The 15,095-nt window shown below is 31.5% G+C and overlaps 1 protein-coding gene across 1 annotated transcript; it reads right to left on the minus strand.

The window, feature by feature from the left end:
* Nucleotides 1-8,628: 8,628 nt before the first annotated feature.
* LOC127706553 (keratin-associated protein 5-5-like) lies at nt 8,629-14,215 on the minus strand. The gene is made up of 3 exons (XM_052211207.1): nt 14,172-14,215; nt 11,313-11,486; nt 8,629-8,917 (listed from the first exon to the last, which is right to left on the minus strand). The coding sequence occupies exons 1-3, from the start codon at nt 14,213-14,215 to the stop codon at nt 8,629-8,631; spliced, it is 507 nt and encodes a 168-aa protein (XP_052067167.1).
* Nucleotides 14,216-15,095: the final 880 nt, after the last annotated feature.

The following is a 15,095-nucleotide window of genomic DNA, read 5'->3' on the forward strand; positions in this document are numbered from 1 at the left end:
GGGAAAATGTCAAATTATTTTTGTAAGGATTTGGTTTTACCTTGGTGAATCAAATACCGACTAAAACGGTTGGTTTGTAAATAAGGCAGGAAGAAACCTAAGCACGCTTAAATATTTGCGAGAAACATTGTTGTGTTTCTATTGTGTCTCTTTTTATATTTGATGTGTTTCCCGCAGTTTTAGTTTGTAACCCGGATTTGTTTTTTTTTCTCAATCGATTTATAAATTTCGAACAGCGGTATACTACTGTTGCCTTTATTTGCATGGAGATGACATTATGTGATGTTTTAATTGTATAATGCACTGTCAGTTGCGAACATGCAATACATGATTAAAATGCTATTTGTTTGTTTGTGAATGAGGTTTTCAATAGTTTTTACCTTGACGATTTTTTTTGTTTTTTTTTATTATAATTGAAAATGACAGGGTAGAAAATAAGTAAAATCACTCGATCTCGTATGGATATCAACTATCGATATTTCGATCCGTTTGAGATATTTTGCCATAAATCATGATAGGGAGCTATTTCTATCTTGTTTTTTTTTTAATTTGTTTAGAAACCTCTGGAAACTGTTCACGTTTAAAGTTAAAAAAGAAAAACAGAAATAAAACAGTCAATTTGGTTAGTAAAACATCAAAATAATAGAAACAAATTAAAAACGACATTAATTGGAAAACTGATGATTATGTTAATAACCTTTGTTTTTACGACGGTTATAATAATTAAGACTGTTAAAAACTTAACACTGACAATCACCTAAAGCATCTGCGAACATATAGTTAATTACAGGATCCTACTGTGTTGTTGGACGTCCGTTCACGGTTAATGGTCCTTTACACGACTGACACATTGTAGTGTTTTCTTCATCAATTTTGAAAGGTAAACTTTCTTCTTTATATCATTGTTTGTTTACAACATGCAATTGTACCTATACATTACTATATGAAACATGTCCAAATATTATTAATAGCTGCAAAAATAATAAATTGTTCGTGGATATAACAACGTCGCTCTATTAAGCTTGTTTTGAATACTATTTCTTGAAATTCCATGTGCTTTTGTAGTAGTGTTTGTTTTAACAACATTTATCAGACAGTTCGTAATCGGTTTATTTCAACTGAAAAGTAGAAAAAACTTGATATGATAATGTTATAGTGCAATGTATAATTTGTTAAGGTAACTGTCAGCTTTGGTAAGACCCTCTCATAGGAAAACAACTGTTATAAAGTGCTGTTTATTTGCTTTTGAATTTGCGAAAATAACAGTCCACCTTGCCTTTCATATATGCCTCTCATCTATATCATCTGGCTAATATGGATGTATTGGTTTGTCAGTGTGGTATTTTGTCAATATTGCCATAGCATGACCCATGTATTATTTACTTAGCATTCCAATAAAAGTGATGGGCGTGTAGAAAACAAATGTCCTACACGTGTTGAATATCAACAGTAATGAAAACATATGATACGTTTTATAATAGTATAATATCACGAATAATTCGAGAAGAAGTTGTCATCGACTAAAATTTTCAGCAAATAACATTATGCTTTAAAGTAGAATTTTCAACTAAAAAATAAGCGTTTGTAAATATATTAACACACTTAAAAAAAGGGCATGTTACTGTTGTTGTTGGTCATCATCTAAATTGTCATCGATAAAAAGGGCGCGTTTGGGTTTTTTTTTTCATTTAGAATTGTCTAAATTTCTTCCTATGTGACGTTTACATTTTCTGACATCAGACACGCGAAGCAATGAATGTGATTTTTAAATTTTATAGATGCTTAACGATGTTGTTGTCCATTCGTTTGATGTGTTTTATCATTTGATTTTGCCATTTGATTAGGGACTTTCCGTTTTGAATTTTCCTCGAAGTTCAGTATTTTTGTGATTTTACTTTTTTGTGCTTTTTTGTTAAATATTTGTTTGTTTTGAGATTGTGTCACAGTGATGACTGCTGTACCCATATTGTGACTATTTTACCTATTATGTCTGTTTTGTTCACACATCGTTGTAAATATAACGGAATTTGATGCGACTGTCATACAAGTGAGAGATTTGGCGGTATAAAACCAGGTTTAATCCACCATTTTCTACATTTGAAAATGCCTGTACCAAGTCAGGAATATGACAGTTGTTGTCCACACGTTTGATGTGTTTTATCATTTGTTTTTGCCATTTGATTAGGGACTTTCCGTTTTGCATTTTCCTCGGAGTTCAGTATATTTGTGATTTTACTTTTTTCTACGGTAGTTGTTTTATAAGAGCTTACATGTAATATCAACATGTGTTTGGAAAAGTAGGATTCAGTAAAATGTTGTCATTGCAATAAGTATATACAAGGGTATATCAACCAAATACGAGGTAATGGCTGAATCGTCTTACAAATTTCCATACATGTGGTGGTCAAATCAACTTATATATCAATTTGTATAATGAGTATGATAACATTTATTATTAATATTAACTACGAAAAGATATGTTTTTTAATTAGAAAGTAGTTACGACACCACATTTTATTCGATAATAGATCCCCTTTCTTGCCGTTCCGAATTACAGGCTTTGTACTTAACTAATGTAAAAGTTTGCGTTTTTCCTTTTAAAACATGTGTTTTTATTATTTACATGTCCGGAATACAAAATAAAGGCCTATCATGCACGCTTTGGTAAAGTAGAAAAATAAGTTAACTGACTCTGAATAAAATCATATTTGAATATTTAAGTAAAAGTATCAAGAGTAACTGATATCCAAGTTTTGTATTTTCAAGATACAACATAATCATTATAATGCAAACAGAGGGAATCATTTATAAAACATGGACATGTATTACAAATAGATAATGTAAGATTATTATAACATGTCTCTCTCTGCAGCACGAATTAATATCTTCAAATATAAATAAAACAGTTCAATGTATGCCATTGTAATATAAATTCAGATTATGTTGCATGTTTTAATGGACGAACAAAAATAGGTCTAGGATAGCTTTATATTTAACATGTACCCAAAATATATTCAATACATATTACACAGTTTTTTTGCCATTATGTCCAAACCTTTGTACGGCCTCTACATTATTAATAATAACAATATAAACATGATAAATGACCTTGACCAATGTGTTGCTCGGAGTCATTAATAGTATCTTAACATGTAAAATAAATATTTTATTGTTATAATTACAGGTTGTTGACACATATCTATATAAAACAGAAAGTGTAACTTTTTTTAGTAGTCGACAAGACAACTTGTATCCGAGGGTCCTAATTGTCATTCATAAGTCATTACACTTGGAAGGACATAAAACAAAAAAATCAACAAACTCCTATTATCTGTAGTATTGCAGATAGATTTTCCAAGTAATTGGCGTCACTATCGAATTAACATGATTAAGATTTCTTAACGTTTTATAAAAACAAGAGCAAACGAAGTCGCACTCATTTTAACCAAGAAGCTAGTCCGTGCTTGTAGTATATATAGTAAATACGAATTGACATATTAATATTTGAATAGTTATGATAAATTGTTATCAAATTCATTCAGCGTTCGTGTCTGTTTCGTTGTTGGCACATACTCAAAATGGTAACTGTTTTCACGAAAGTCATCTATGATAACACCAAATGAAATGTAGGTTTCCATGAAAAAAAACCTACAATTTAAATAACATGTGGATCTACTCTTTCTTCTGTACAAAAAGATGTTTATTTCTCAATCTGTGACAACCACGTAGTTTTCAGAAGCATGTAAAACGTTTGAAAGTAAACATTGAAGAACATGTACACAATACTTTTAAATACCTAAAGATAAAATTTGATACATGAAACTGTATTTTATCCTAATGGCAAATCAAATTACCTCAATGCCGATGTCCTCACTATGTATAATTGTCGACAAGAGGTCGCAAAATATTATGCACATTTTTTACAGGTTTATTTAATATAATTACAAATAGGAAAAAATCGTTTTTAGATAGTTTCATGAATTTATTTTGCAAACATTGCTACTTTTAGTTCACATTAAGTAATATATGATTGTTTTTTCAGGCAATGTATCATCCAACCTAATTAAAAAGAACTGCGGACCTCAGTGTGTAACGGTAGAAATATATAGCAAAGGTAACAATCTAAAACGTCAAAATGAACTTTAACTCTATCTCGAGGTCAGAGATCAAACACTTTAAATCAAAATACTCAATGTCTCTCATATATTTGGCTAAGATGGTTCTTAAAGCTATAAATATATTGACTAGATTACTATATTAAAAATGACACATACAAAGATTTGAAAACGGACTACTGTTGTGTTGTTGGTTGCAATAACAGACTATCTGATATACCGCCTGACTTTGTACCTTTAATTGTCACGATGAAGTGCCTGGATTCGCGCTGAGATCATTTACTCAGCGGGTAGATTAGATAAATCAGCGGGGTTCACTTCATATCCATAGTATTAGGGCATTAATTAGGAAGTCAATTAATACCTTAGCCATGTGGAATCCTCGTTTTACCTTGTACAATATCACCAGATGACAATTGATAAAAACGTACCGTTTTCTACATACAGTTATTGAACAGTGGACGACCGTTTGATATTCTGACGGAAGCTGGAAAGAATTTATTCAACTTTTGTATACAATTATTTCTTTCAATTTGTTTCTTACAATTTACAGGAAAGTGTCCAATTTCATGTTATATGCCATATATGCTGTAGCAGGATACAACGCATAGTGACCCCTTTTTGTCTTTTGATATTCTGAAAGTATTTCATAAGAGCTAGCTTCTCACATTTTATTTTAAAATACTATTTTTCAGTTTACCTTCAAATATTTATACAATGATGCCTTTTCTCTGTATAATCCATACACGATGTTTCCTATTTTCACAGACGTGATATGTGAAAACAAACTCGGCGACCTATCATTGTGTTTTTTTTATATATTTTTTACATATTACAATATGCATGTATACTACATCTTTGGCAAAGGATGTACAGAAAAATTCTATCTATGTGTGTTTATACTTCCATACTGTACCATTTATGATGGAAACTTTATAGTTTTTTAGTGGTTTATTTAGTACCAACATTCTTAACTGCTGGTAACTCGTTCATGTACCCATAAAATTTCAAGCAACAGTCACAATAGCAGTAACTGGCTTTTTTTTAAAAGAAGATTAAAAATTTGAGTCAATGTTACTTAACCTAATTGTAGGCCGTAACGCTTAACATGTTGCAAGAATATGTAAACAAATGTTTGGGAATAATTGAGAATTGTTTACGGTAACTCACACCGAGCGAATTGATATTGGAACGGAACTGATATTTAATGTATTTCTGGTGTTTCTGTTGTTTCCTTTTTACCAAAATGTTTTTCTCTTTTCACGAAACATTATACTGACATACCGTATTGTAACACAGTGAGCAAAAGACAGCAACTGCAAGATATACATTTTTTTAAAACCATTTCATTCATAAATACAACTGTTATCAACTCTTTACGTCAACAAGAAGACTTATTTTTTCGTTTGAATTGTTTTGTGTCGGTACCTTTTATAGCTTACTATTCGGTATGGATTTTCTCATTGTCGAAGGCCGTATGGTGACTACTGGTTGCTTTCATCTGTCATTTGGTCTCTGCTGGATTGTTGTCTCCTTTGCAATCTTCTTATTCTACATTTATGTTATTGTCTGTATAAACGGTCATACTATTTAGTTTGAATATATGATAAAATAAACGATTTTTAACATCTTGGACCAATATATTAATTTATTTGTCCCACTCATAATCGGTAACATTTGTTAATGTACAATAGTTAAATTTCAGCAATTGCCAATGACAACTTCTCAAATAGCTACACTCGCCGTGACAAACATACTGTGATCTGATATCATCTGTTTAGCTGCCTCCAGCATACGCCACTAGAGAGAGATGAGTATTATCGGTTCATTTATTGTTGTGTTGCTAAATATGAGGGTCAATCGGATAGCCCCCTGTCACGTATGATATCGTTAATTATCGCGAGATTTAATAGGATTTTGAGATCATCGTATGTGAAACTGGTCTATTACTACTTTCAAATTTCGTCATTTATTTGTGTTCCTGTTTCTCAATCAAAGTATAAATTTAATATTTCTACTATTCGTTATTCATTGTTTAGAGTACATTCGTCCTCAGCAAATATAACCCATCAATATCTTAATAAGGAGGTTAACCTGTTTATACTAAAAATATGATCGAATCTTTGTGAGTTAAAAGTAGCGGTAAATGTTCCCACCACTCCAATTGAATGGGTGTAGAAAAAAAGAATAACAAAAATAACGAAAACCAAATGCAAGATAAAATGAAAAAAAAATGGTAGTTCATACCTTGATTTAAATCTAGTTAAACCCACCCTTATATAACAGTTTTTTTGTTCATAGCTCCGTAATAATAAAAAAAATTGGGCGAGCAACATAAAACAGACAGGTAAATGTGACAATAATTCGAATCAAGCAGCTAAAAAAGTAGGGGAAATCAGGATATATTTTTTTTCGGAAAATATTACGATTTTTGGAGTCTAAATTTCAGATTAACTACTATTATACTGTATTATATAATAATGCTTTATATGGTACAGTCAATCCTTTTAATCTAAAAAAAAAATGTGACTTATATACCAAAATGTGTAGCAAACTTTAGTAGGACTTTGCTTGTTTCAAATGATCCAATACAATATTTATTTTTTTTCTATTATACTCAAAATACCGGAAGTCATGAGTAATCACGATGTCTCAATAATATGTTTGGATAATGTTCCAAATATGTTGAAACAAGTTCGATAGTCTTCTTTTGAAACCTTGCCGCTCTGATTTTTCTTCCTCGATGATCACTAAAGAGTCCAAACAGTACCTTATACATCTTCCAGCTTTGAGATAAATCTTGGATATTCGCATCATTTATTTTTTAGATGTATATTATATTTAAGAAATAACTTATATAGGCTTGAATTTATACTGATTTTACTACGGATTAACCATTTATTCTAAGTATCTTACCACGAGCGGTAGCCCCCTATCGATGTCCATTTAATATATTAACTCCTGGCAGCCGTCTTCTTAGATTGCAGCAAATACATTTATGTTGTAATGTTATTGAACATACAGGAACGGGAACTTCTTAGGAAGAAAGATAAGAAGTTAGCAATATCCTTTAACTCTACGTTCCGCTATATAGATGATGTTCTCTCACTAAATAATACAAAATTTGGTGACTATGTTGAACGAATCTATCCCATCGAACTAGAGATAAAGGATACTACAGATACAGTAAAGTCTGCCTCATATCTTGACTTACATCTTGAAATTGACAATGAGGGTCGGTTGAAAACAAAACTTTACGACAAAAGAGATGATTTCAGCTTCCCAATTGTGAACTTTCCATTTCTATGTAGCAACATTCCAGCAGCGCCTGCATACGGAGTATATATCTCCCAATTGATACGATATTCCCGGGCTTGTGTTTCCTATCATGATTTCCTTGATAGAGGATTGCTGCTCACAAGGAAGCTATTAAGCCAAGAGTTCCAAATGGTGAAGTTGAAATCATCCCTTCGTAAATTTTACGGACGCCATCACGAGTTGGTTGACCGTTATGGAATAACCGTTTCACAGATGATATCGGATATGTTCCTTATGTCGTAACTACAATACCCTTGCCTTTTCACAAATGTGCCTCACCGAATTAGACTATTTACCGGATTTGTAATAGCATAAGCAACACGACGGGTGCCACATGTGGAGCAGGATTTGCTTACCCTCCCGGAGCACCTGAGATCACCCCCAGTTTTTGATGGGGTTCGTGTTGCTTAGTCTTTAGTTTTTCTATGTTGTGCCATCTGTACTATTATTTGTCTGTTTGTTTTTTTTATTTTTGGCCATGGCGTTGTCAGTTTGTTTTCGATCTTTGAGTTTGACTGTCCCTCTGGTATCTTTCGTCCCTCTTTTATTGAATATATTAGAATTTTTGAAAGATGCCGTATTTTCAGATAGTAAGACATAAAACCTGATACTTCTTCATCTAACTAGAGTTTTGTTTTGTTTAAGGTTTAAGTTGTATGTGTCCATTTTACTTCCATTTGGTTTTCATTCTTTAATGTTTAAGCATGTCATGTCTTTGTAAAGCTTATTATACATGTTATACGATATTGAGTTTGTTCCTATTCTAAGACCTCCGTGACCAAATGTTGTGTTTGTGCCCGTCCTTATGACTCCTGTGCATAGGTTTTACATTGACAATCATAACATATCTCCTATGTTTATATGTATCATTTCAAACTGTTAATGCGAACTGAATAGTTTTCTTCTTATTAACCTTCTTTTTTATTTGTTTTGTTTTGTTTTTATTTTGTTTATATTACATATTTTTCAACAAGATTTCTCAAGATGAAATGCCCATAGTTGCTTGGGGTTTAGTACGTTTGCTATTTTTTCCTTACCTAGAGAGTAAATTACAACTGTGCATATATGTAAGAACAAATACTCTAAAACAATGAATACTTATCTCAGTATACCTGAATTTTATTTAATACTCATTTGATATTTTAGGCGTAAGTATTTAATGACAGTCTTCCTGATTCGTGTACCTGGTATGCGCTTAACCCTTCTTGGATCGTACGCATTTCTTGTAGGAACAGTTATATCCCTTACAGCAGTCATTACTCCGTTTACAATTTCTTTCTTGACATGACTTGCAGTTTCCATAAATGCAGCTAGAATCATCACAGCAATCACGGGTATTTTTGCATTTTCTTGGATTACATGACTTGCAGATAAGGTCAACGCAGCTTGAACCAGGACAACATCTAAAATCCCAGCAATTAGATCCTTCATTCACACACCATGATGGTAGTCCTGGTGGTAATGGTAAACCTCTCTTCACAAGTCTAAAAGAAGACATGTATTAGGATGTCTATAAGATAAAAGATACATTATCATAAATGTTTTTTTCTGAGAGCGATTTACATATGTATATTCTGTGACAAGTATAAGTTTAGGTAAGAAACAAAATTGCAAATACAAATAGTCATTTTAGGTGTTCACCTAGTAAACAAATCTTTGAGACTTTACTGGTAAAAGGCATCGATACGTATAGATTATCAGGCTGTCTCCATATTATTATTGTTAAATATCAGCTGCGAGTCACAATTTGACACATATAGGTAAACAATTTCATAACTTCAGTTTCAGTGCTTTTTTGTTTTTGTTTTTTGTGCTTTTTATTAAACCTGAACGGATATCTGTCTTATAATATGATATATATTTGCTTTGTTAACTTTTGCATAATGGCTAATTTCATTGAAGAATACAAGATATTGATTGGGTTATCCTATACATGATATTCTCTAATCATTGTGGCCAGTTATCGATTTTTCTCACGAAGAAATATTTCCCGTGTCGAACTGCAAAGTGTGTGATTCGAAAATTGTTACAAAAGATGCGTTAATCTGATTGGCCTATCCAGCATCAGTAGTCGATAGTATGACATTTCTATTGGCCATTTGTTACGTCCTTGTTGAATTTCAACGGTTTATGTTTTCGCAGACTTTAGTCATATGCGGCCCGTTCAAAACCAATATCTTTGAGTGCCATAGATGATGCCCATAGGTCAACGGAATTTTGAACAATACTTTATAATGATGAATTGTGGGATTTTGAAGGAGACAGGCATCAACTCTAAACCAACTCCGTAGTTTCGGGTTTTGAAACCAGAATATGAAGACGAACCACAATTCAATATCAACCAGTGTGAATCAATAAGTATGCTCGATATACACTCGTCGTTTATAGGTTATTCTTATTTCAAGTATTTACTGTTTTGTAAAGAGTTAATAAAAGGATTTGAGTGACAAATAAACATGTTCGCCAAAGAAAAAAGTGTTTATAACGAAAAATGGAAAACTTTTGTTCTCTATAGCCGTTTACTTTAAATGAAGAATTTCTTGGAGTTTTGTTGTTTTGTTTCCGGTAAACCGAACCACATGATAGTTTAGTGCGTGTAAATATTAAATTCTTTATGTTCAGATATTTGAAAAAAATGAGATATAAACATTTATTGACAAAATTTGATGAGTAACCAAAAACAGACCAATAGGTAGATGTAGCAATAATTTGAATCCAGCAGCCAAAATATTGGACACGAATAAAGTATTATCGGTATTCGGGAAAAAGTTCAATTTCTGGAGGCCATAATTCAGATTTAATGCTATTATACCACATGTTATATATAATGTTATAATAATGTATTATATGATACAATAATCAATCTTGTTAATCTTAAATAAAAGGTGACAATATACCAATAGGTGTAGTAGACCTTAGTAGGACATGCTTGATCCATAATATTAAGTGATGCAACACAATATCTCTTTTGCTTTAATGTACTAAAAGTACTATATTTTGTTTTTGATTAATATTTTATTTCTAAAAGGTTTTGGCATTTCACGTCCTTGTATCATTTGAATAGCTTATGCTCCAGCATGGAGTTTGCTCATATACACTTGAAGACCATGTGGTTATAAACTGTTGTTTAGTCCCGGTTCTTGAGACTCCTGTCAATAATTTTACATAGACAATTATAACACGTCTCCAATTTTTATTTGTATCATTGAACAATTTTGATGCAAACTGAATGGGTTTCCTCTACTTTCCCTATTTTTCTATTTGTTTTGTTTATGTTTTTAATAAATATCTTTTCATCAAGCTTACTCAAGACAGTCCAATTTATATATATATTATAAATATGGAATGCAGAATAGTCTTATGGCAACTGTATTCATATCAGAATTAAAAATATACCTATTCATCCATGAAAGTAGAGATTAATTTCTAAAAACCCTTTGATTTGCCTTAAAGATTTTTTTTTTATTTTTGTCTTTGTTAAGTCTTGTCAACGACTGATAATCTAAATATTGCCTTTGTGATTAGAACTTGTGTTGCCCTTCCTTACTTAGACAATACAACCAAACTGTACATATATAATACCAAAAATGCCTTGCAAGAATAAATTACCGTCATTATCATCTAACCTGAATTTTATTTTATACATATTAAGCGAAAGTTTTTATAGCAGTCTGTCGCTTTAAGCTTCCTGATTCTTGCACTTATATGTGCTTAATCCGTTCTTACGCATTTCTTGTAGGAACATGTATATCCTTTACAGCTGCAGTCGTTTATCTTTTACTACAAGTTCTTCCTTGACATGACTTGCAGTTTCCGTAAATGCAGCTTGAATCATTACAACTGTCACGGGTCGTTTTGCATTTTCTTGGGTTACATGACCTGCAGTTTCCGTATACGCAGCTAGATTCGTCACAGCAGTCACGAGTACTTTTGCATTTCCTTGGGTTACATGCCTTGCATGATCCGTAAACGTGAACTAGACAACATTTACGATACCGGCAACTTTCTTCATCATTCACACATGGTGGTGCAGGTTTACTTCTTTTCACAAGACTGAAAGATATGAGATAAAAGATATAGTTACATAAACTTTGTTTTCAGAGTGATTTAACTCTGTTTAATTCAGAATGGAAAATATGAATGTGTCAAAGAGACAACAACCCGACAAAGGAGCCGAAAGGCCACTTATGGGTCTTCAACACAGCGAGAAAATTCCGCAACCGGAGTCGGGCTTCACCTGGCCCTTAAACAAAAATGTGTACTAATTCAGTGAAAAAAAAACGTCAAACTAAACTCCAAAACAATTAAATGAACTAAACTTAAACATAATACAAGACTAAAAAAATGCCACAGTCTCCTGACTTGGGACAGGCGCAAAAATGCGGCGGGGTTAAACATGTTTAGTGAGATCTCAACCCTCCCCCTATACCTCTAGCAAATGTAGAAAAAACAAACACACAGCATTACGTATTGTACATTGTTTGACTAGTATAATGTTAGGTATACAAACATATATTATCAGTAATCTATTATGTTCGTTAATACGTACAATAATATTAGTGATTTTAGATGTATTTCTAGTTAGAATTTCATTACGATACCTTTTATTCTAATGTCAAGGGATGGTGTCTTGTTGAAAACTGTTATATGGTGATTAAATAAATTTTCCGAGTTTCACACCTATATTTAATGGAACAATTTGACTAAATATACACATATATTAATAAATAAATTGTTATTATAAAAGGCTGCGTTTTTTTCTCTCATTCCAATAAATGAGGACAGATCTTATTTCACATATTATACATTATACACATTATATTTGTCTGTGAGGTCATAGACAATAACACATGTTACAAGTGTTCATTGTTTACGGAAGAAAATAAGTGATTTATTGCATCATTTGCATTATTAAGACTGTTTTAACAAATACCAAATATTTGTGTTTGTTTGAATCAATTTTTCACCTTAGTCATTTAAAGGGAGTTAATTCCATAAGATTTTTTTAAAGGAATGTTAATGCAATTTCCGTTTTCTACTTGTAGCAAGAACACATGTGTGGTGACATTATTTTGTATTTTAATTTTCTCGAATTATACCAACCTATCTTCTCATATTGTATGTCGAAATTATGTAGTAGAGAATTGATAAGAAGTAGTGGATTCGTAAACGATAATCAACGAGCGACTTTAGTCGCAAGTTGATTATCGTTTCCGAATCCACTACTTCTTATCAATTCTCTAGCTTAACCCATTTCTAGTAAAACGACTGTCTGTTTTACGTTTTGACAATGAATCAACAATATTTCATAAAAAAAGTTTGGTATTTTGTCTTTTTTATTCTATAATAGCTGGAAATGAATATATCCACACGGTTCGCATCTATATTTAGACATTTGACAAGTTAACATAAGTTTAATATAACTTAAAGGGGGTGTTAGCTCCCCTTTTTAATACCAGATGTTATTTTTGTATATACATATTTCATTTAATCTTTAATCATTACAAATTATTTAAATTAAATAGATTTTGGTATATTTAATTTATTCAAAAAGACATATATTGATATACAGAATTTATTTATCTTGTTTTGAAAAGTTAAAAAATTTTAATTACCAAAATTTAGAATCTTCAAAATTTATATACATAATATTTAGCAACGTGACTTGTTATAATGAAATCGCAACACCATTATGTCGTTCCTAGTCAATTAAATATTATTAGCGTATATGCCATAAATCTGCCATTTCATAATTCATATTGCTGTTTAAAGTATTAAAATTATGTGCTTACGATTTAAATTGAACAATTATATTTAAATTTTGTTTAAACTGTTTCCGTTTCATTTAAGTTAAGATTATTTTAGCGTTATTACATTTGGTAATATCGTTCACCGGTCAGTAAAATAGTTTTTTCTGTGGTACGCATTCTGAATCCACATCAGAATTGCTCTTGCTACGGATGTACAATGAATAATTATGTTGATGTCATAAACTTACCATCAAGATGTTCATAGCCGTGATCGTCTAGTCGTTGATAACGAATGTCATAACGGTGATATTAACAGTGCAAAGTTCGAACCTTGTACGCGGAATGAATTTTTTTCATTGTAATTTTTTTTTCTGGACCAAAATATTGTTTTAATCCTAGAACATGTAGAAGTATCATATATTTCATTTTCATATAATGGCAATGATTTTGTTCTGTTTTTATTGTCAAAGAAGTAGTTTTAACCCGTTTCTTAAAAAAAAAAATAACACCCAAAATAAAACAAATTCAATAAACATGAACAAACCAAGATATATATATTTCATTAGATTACAAAAGCGAATTATCAATGAGACAGAAATACAGTTAAATGACATGTATTGACAAGTAAGCGCTTTAAGAGTACTATTTATATATTGAATGATGTCAGCCATCGTGGTCTAGTGGTATCATGCTTAGACTGAAGACTGTATTGAAACGAAGAAAATACGCACGGGTTCGAATCCTACACATGCCACTCGTTTTTGAGAGGATAAAAGATCGTAAGTTAAAAGGTTAAAGTTATAATATAAGTTCTCTTAAGTTAATACTATGGTCAGTGGATTCTTGAAAAATAATCTACAGCCAGAACAATAGACTGACGTCAGAGAAATGGGTTAAGTTATTACTAGACTCTTTTGAACTCAGACTCGTTTAAACTGGTAACAATCGAACAATACAGTTCGAACATTTTACTACCAACTTAACTTACTTGTGGATCAGTTCTTCTTCCTCCATCATTTCGTCATTTGCCATGTTCACTGGAAGTAAATTATAAAATTTCAGTATAGTGATTATTATCTTGTTAAACACATAGAAAATCGTAAAAACGAACAGACACTCCTCTGTTATGCCACTAATGCTAATAAAAAGTTAATTGAGGATATTATTCTAAATTGGCAATGACCACTGTCATTTAGGCAGCCTATCATGTTGTTGCATTTAGCTGTTTTATAAGCGTTTAGCAAGCATCTTCTTATCTTCAATAATCATATTTTATTGCAAATAATAATTTGAATAGCACACATTACTGGTTGGATATTTCAGAAGCTGAAAAGGCTGTATAACAAGCGAAGTGAAATATTGGATTCTAGTTTTGGTCTAGAAGTTTAAAAGTTTAATATGATTGTAACAGCGGTCTTCTCATAGCTCATGTAATAATACCATGAACTACAACATGTATTATACAAGGTTGTTTTTGCCTATAAAAACAAAACCTCATTCATAGTCTTTTTGTCACAAACGAAACTAATTCTAACTCAAATCGCTTGGTGTTAACGATATAAAACAGGAGCCTCAAAAAGTTACCACTTCATTGTTGATACAAGGTTTACAAACACCTTCCTTTTGTAATATTTGAGCATGACCATGACAAATGTCCAATTTTATAAAATGCTAGGGATACTGGAAATATATAACGGTTGGTTTGTAAATTAGGCAGCAAGAAACCTAAGCACGCTAGAAAATAAGTAAAATCACTCGATACTTATTTTCTACCCTGTCATTTTCAATTATAATAAAAAAAAAAAAAAAATCGTCAAGGTAAAAACAAATGAAAACTTCATTCACAAACAAATAAATAGCATTTTAATCATGTATTGCATGTTCGCAACTGACAGTGCATTTGACAATTAAA

Source organism: Mytilus californianus, unplaced genomic scaffold, assembly GCF_021869535.1.
Source record: "Mytilus californianus isolate M0D057914Y unplaced genomic scaffold, xbMytCali1.0.p SCAF_6, whole genome shotgun sequence".
In the NCBI taxonomy this organism is placed as follows: Eukaryota; Metazoa; Mollusca; class Bivalvia; order Mytilida; family Mytilidae; genus Mytilus; species Mytilus californianus.